The sequence below is a fragment of the Athene cunicularia genome, assembly GCF_003259725.1.
Source record: "Athene cunicularia isolate RWA chromosome 3 unlocalized genomic scaffold, athCun1 chr3_part1, whole genome shotgun sequence".
Classification (NCBI taxonomy): Eukaryota; Metazoa; Chordata; class Aves; order Strigiformes; family Strigidae; genus Athene; species Athene cunicularia.
The window spans coordinates 10730660-10735815 of NW_020799097.1; the positions used below are offsets into that span (position 1 = coordinate 10730660).

The window sequence follows — 5156 nt, forward strand, 5'->3', positions numbered from 1 at the left end:
AAAAAAAAAAAAAAAAAAGTAAAAAAAAAGTGGCGAACTGTGTGGTACCACAGCAAACCTAAATGCTGGAATAAATGCCTTCAGATGGCACAGCACGAACTAATAACTGGAAATTAAAGCTAGGCAAGCTGTGATTCATCAAAAGGCACATTTTTTAGAAGAGAGAGTGGTTGATCACTGTGACAATTTACCAAGATTTCATCACTGGAAATTTCTGAGACTGGATGCTTTTTTCTGTAAAGGTGCTCTTGTTCAAGGAAGAATTGATTTAGGAGAGCACTATGTCTATGGTTGTCATCCTGATCCCAGGGGCTTCAAAATCAAGGAAGAGTGGGGTATTTAGAACTAATCAAAGAAAGAGAGCAAAGCAGGAGACTAGTAAGTTTTATATGTTAACTCATTATTTATACAGATGAATGAATTTTATGGTCCACCAAAGTTTCTGAAAGCCAAATGAAAACTTCTGCCAAGTTCCCAGTTCTTGAATAAATTCAAAGTTATTTTTATAAGGTCTAATTGCAAATCCCTCTTCTTGCAGTGTGCCTGAAGTTCAGTTTATCTGCCTGGGAAACATGAAGAGAAGACTCTGTTTTTCCTTGGATTACAATATATAATTCCAGGAAATCTTAAGTAGATAAAACTGAACACCAAGATAATTAAACCTGTAATGTCATCTCAATAGTAGCATGTCCTTCAGAGAACAATCCTTCTGCCTAAAAGAGCTAATGTTAAGCAAGAAAATGTGGTGGTTTCAATTTAGGAATATATTACAGAGAACTGAGGCTTTTTTCCAAAGTTATTCTTTGTTGTGCAATTTGTATCCCTAACATCTCTCCAAGACAACTTGGGGAAAGCACCAGAGACAATCACTTGGTCCAACTCCTGAGAAATTAGGGTTGTAGAGATCATTTGGGAAGTTGCCGGATCTTCGAAATGGTTTGGAATCTCTGGTTCAAGCATGTATTGACCTGTCTAGAAAACAGATTTGTTTGTTGAAAATGCATCAGTGAGAAAGTTTATGAATAAACTAAACATTATAGACAGCTATTTTATTGCCCTTAACAACTGACCACTAGATGAAGTGTCTGAGAAGCTGCAGGTGTATCAAGGCAGACAGCAGGTTGTCTGAGCTATCATTCTGCTTATTTTTAAAATAATCTTTCAGAATCAATCCTTTTTATTGTGTTCAGCAAGCTTGATTTTGATGCACAGCTTACAAAACAGCAGTTGTTATTTTATAGTTGACAAGTGTCGAGAAGACTTCTGGAAGACAGCCTTGAAAATACAGTGACCCTGAGGATCTTCATGTACAGTCATTTTATAACCATAAAGCTACCTATACCTGCTGTGCTTCAGTTTGTACTACAAGTACTACAGCAGGCACTGCTTTTCTGCAGGAACTACATTTTTATTCCTTTTTTAAAAGTAAATACAGAAAAAAAAAAAGAATGGATACATATATCACATTATATAAAACTGTGAAATGGCAAGGCAGAATAGAAAATGTGCCTATGTCTTCTGTCCATTAAATGGGAAAGTAAGTTGGGGTCTTGTAACTTATTTTAATAAAGTACGATATGCACACAGACACTGGAAGTTTTCTTGTATATAACTTAAAGGATGTGTGTTATGAAGTAAAGATTTTAACAAAACCAAGGAAACAAATCCTCAAAGATAAAGGGGGCATAAAGGGAAGAAATTCACAGAACTAAACAGAATACTATCCCTAATTTACATAGTTGGAAAAAGAACCATTTGATTTGAAAACCTACAAGTCCTTGTTAATATAGATAAAAGGTTTAATAGTAATTTCAGGTATTAATAAAGTTGTTTAACACTCAGAAGGATGAAAGATGTCCTCCAATTTAAGGTTTTTATCCTGCAAGGTTTACTTATGTTATTAGTTATTCCTGTTGTCATATCAGACTCTACTGAAAATACTTCTGCCAGTTTGGCTTATAGGATAAAATACACAAGTTAACAATTAAAAAATTTAATTGTTAAAGGAATCCAGTTGTTTTGCACACCTGGTGTTTATAATCATCCAAATGCTTCAGAAACTATATTGAAATAAGTTGCAGTCAAAAGTATGATTTTTTTTTTTTTTAATTTAAAAAGTCAACATATTTTGTAGAACTTTGCAATATAATTACACAAAATATTTTATGACTAGCTGGTATGTCAAGGACATACTGTAATGACATCTATGCTTGCTTCATGCCCTTCACCTAACAGATACAAACAATTGCAAGGAAAACTGGTGGGCAGAAGTTGGGTTATCATGTTCACAGCACATGCGAGTGGGACTTCAGGTATGTCTACAAAGTAATGTTAAGTTAGACTGTAATACTAAATAGCACAGGTAAACACAGAACACAACTTCAGCAAGGGCTAAAAATGAGACTGTAAACTCTCCAAAACTGCTGGATTGGTCTGTGGTTGTTATTTTGTGATGTGTGCCCACTGATATTCATTTGCTGTTGTTTGGTTAAAGTTAGTGTGGGACAACTTAGCTATGTTACATTTTCTTCCTCAAAGTGCTGTATATGCATATTTTTTCTGCAAGTCGTGGAGTTTTATGTCCAGCACTTTACTTTGCTTACTTTCATGTCCTCTGCTTAGACATGGGTATTATACAAGGATTTATAGGGCCAGAAGTATGCCTTGGCCTCTGTAATTGGTAAGAATAAACAAGCTGTAAATCTAATGCAAGACTTTTCAACTTCTTGGCAATTGGGAGTGGATGACATCAGTCCCATTTACACTAAGGCCAGTTGTCAGATGAGATGTATCATTATAAACAATAGTGGAAAATTGTCCCTGAGGCCAGATGTGTCTTGCTGGGCAGGCTTTGTTTCAGGCATTAGTATTCATAACTCCATTTTACATTACAAATGATAGTATTTACATTCAATTCTTCTGAGCAATTATATTGTCTCACTTTGTGTTTGTCAGCACCAGGTAAAATTCCAAAGTGATATAAGCAATTTCTTTAAAATAGGACATACCAGCACGTCCTATTGACTGAACATTTTTATTTTAAGCATAGATGTATTTGTTGCTATGGAATGAGTAATTATACTGTTTTAATTATTGGGGCAGTAGAACTTTAATGCAGAGACCTGTTAGGAAAAGAAATAAATTCGATCTTTTATTTTGAATAGAATGGAAAGGACCTACAATGGTCATCTAGTCCAACTGCCTGGCCACAGGCATCTTCTAAATTACCTTTAGCTATCTTTTACTCAGCTCTAAAATGCTTACAGGGCTTCAGCCAGCTTTGCTTTAGAGTTCTCTTATGTATGTGCTTCTAAGTTGGAATCAGTCAAAAAGCTGGATGCCCAGTGCTCCTCACTGTTGCATGTTCATGTAACTTCAATAAAATGATGTGACGATAACCCATGGCTGGTTCTATTTCTCTACATTTCCAGACAGGCTCCCTGAGAAGAGGGGAGCAGCACTAAACTTGAGACACAGGTTTGAGAGCTCAGCTTTGTCATGCTCCTCCTTTGGCACTGAACAAATTGCTTGTATTTCAGTGTCTGTGTTGTGGATAACTTACACTATGGAGCGCTTAGCCCCCGTGAAAGCAAGGGGGATGATGCCCTGGGAGTCATGCCACCTCTGTTTCTCCTGTGTCAAGAAGGCAAGTTTTTATAGCAGGATGCAGGAGACACAGTACAGACTTCTGCACATCCGCTACAAAACAGCTTTGGTGTGGAAATTATTTGTTTTGCAGCTGTGTCCAACCCAGCTTGGAGTCAGTGCTGCCAGAGCCATGCTGCTCCTGAAGGCCCCTGCACCCCTCTTGCGGGTCCAAAGCCAGGTTTGATCCTTCCCCCAGCTCACCGCACTGCTCAGGGTCAAGAGCTTTGCAACAGCAGCCATGGGGCTTGTTTTACCCTTCCTCAAGGCATTATCATCTGCCTATGGGACTGGCTGACCAGACCCGGCGGTGAGTGCTGGCAGCGTCTTCTGAGGGAGCAGCAGGAACGGCGTCCAGCGCCTGTCCCCTCAGCCACAGCCACCAGTTCCCTCGGAGAACAGTAACGCTCGGGGCAGCTCCGCGCAGGCCGCCTGTGGGGGCACGGGCGGGTGGCGGCGGCACGTTAATGGCGTCTCTCTCCTCCCACTCCCGGAAGTGGAGGAGCGCGCGCCCGCGGCGCGCTTCCGGCGGCGGTTGCCAGGGAGACGCGGCTATCCGGGAGGCCGCGCCGGGCCCGCGGTGTAGAGCTTGATGTAGAGCTTGTTTCCACGCATCACCTTGCCCGCCGCTCGCTCCTCCAGGATGTTCATCTACCTGTGCAAGAAGGTGCTCCTGGGGCACGGAGGAAGGTCGGGGCGGCGCGGGGCTGGCAGCCCGCGGCGCAGCCGGAGTTCGCCGCTTTCCCCCCAACCCCGGGACCACCGGGGCTCGGAGGCCTCGGGGCGCTGAAGGGATCTTCGGGGCTCCCTCCCGCTGCCTGCGGCCTTGCTGTCCGCTGGTGGTGCGGCAGTAGGCTTCATCCCTGCCCAGAGCGCTGCCCTGCTCTGTCCTGCCTGCTCCCTCTCGGCCTGGGTTTGGGGCTTCTTTCTATAGCTGTCTCCGAAGCAACTGCTCCCCAGGAGAACTGGGGCGTAGCACTTCAGCTGGAGACCGGCTCGTCGCAGAGCCCTGTGCGATCCCTCTCACCTGTGTTGTTGCTTATGGCACCTTCTCTGCCCTGTTACTGCACGTGTTAGATTTCCCTTTTCTCAAGTGTTGTGTTGCGCAGTTTCACTAGTGCTTGTAATTCTACTTGTCTTCTGTCTCGTTTTGCATGTACTGATGTGTTGATAAGACATGTTTATCTTGTGTGCTACCATATAGGTGTCTTTAAGGTGTTCAAATAGACTTAAAAAAACCCCACGATTCTTACAACTATGTAGATATACAAAATACTTCTTTTTCAGATTGCAATTCCTGGTAATGTTCGATTAAGATGTATTTCCTGGAATAAGGACCAAGGTTTCATAGCCTGTGGTGGAGAGGATGGATTACTGAAAGTTTTAAAATTAGAAACACAGACAGGTAAATGAGGGTTTTTTTCTAAGAACAAAATCCACCACACTTCAGAGAACCTAACTCCTTCCACAAGTTACCTGGCAATATTGTATGTTTTAGATCTGTATATAGA

At 41.9% G+C, this 5156-nt stretch overlaps 1 protein-coding gene across 2 annotated transcripts in view; it reads left to right on the forward strand.

Annotated features, from left to right (window-relative positions):
• The first annotated feature begins 4194 nt into the window (after positions 1-4194).
• WDR35 (WD repeat domain 35) overlaps positions 4195-5156 on the forward strand; it is a 46422-nt gene continuing 45460 nt past the window's right edge. For both annotated transcript variants that reach the window (XM_026845194.1, XM_026845195.1), the window contains exons 1-2: positions 4195-4312; positions 4933-5050. In XM_026845194.1, the coding sequence (XP_026700995.1) occupies positions 4289-4312; positions 4933-5050 (142 nt within the window). In that variant the 5' untranslated portion in view covers positions 4195-4288. The remainder of the gene's footprint in view (positions 4313-4932; positions 5051-5156) is intronic.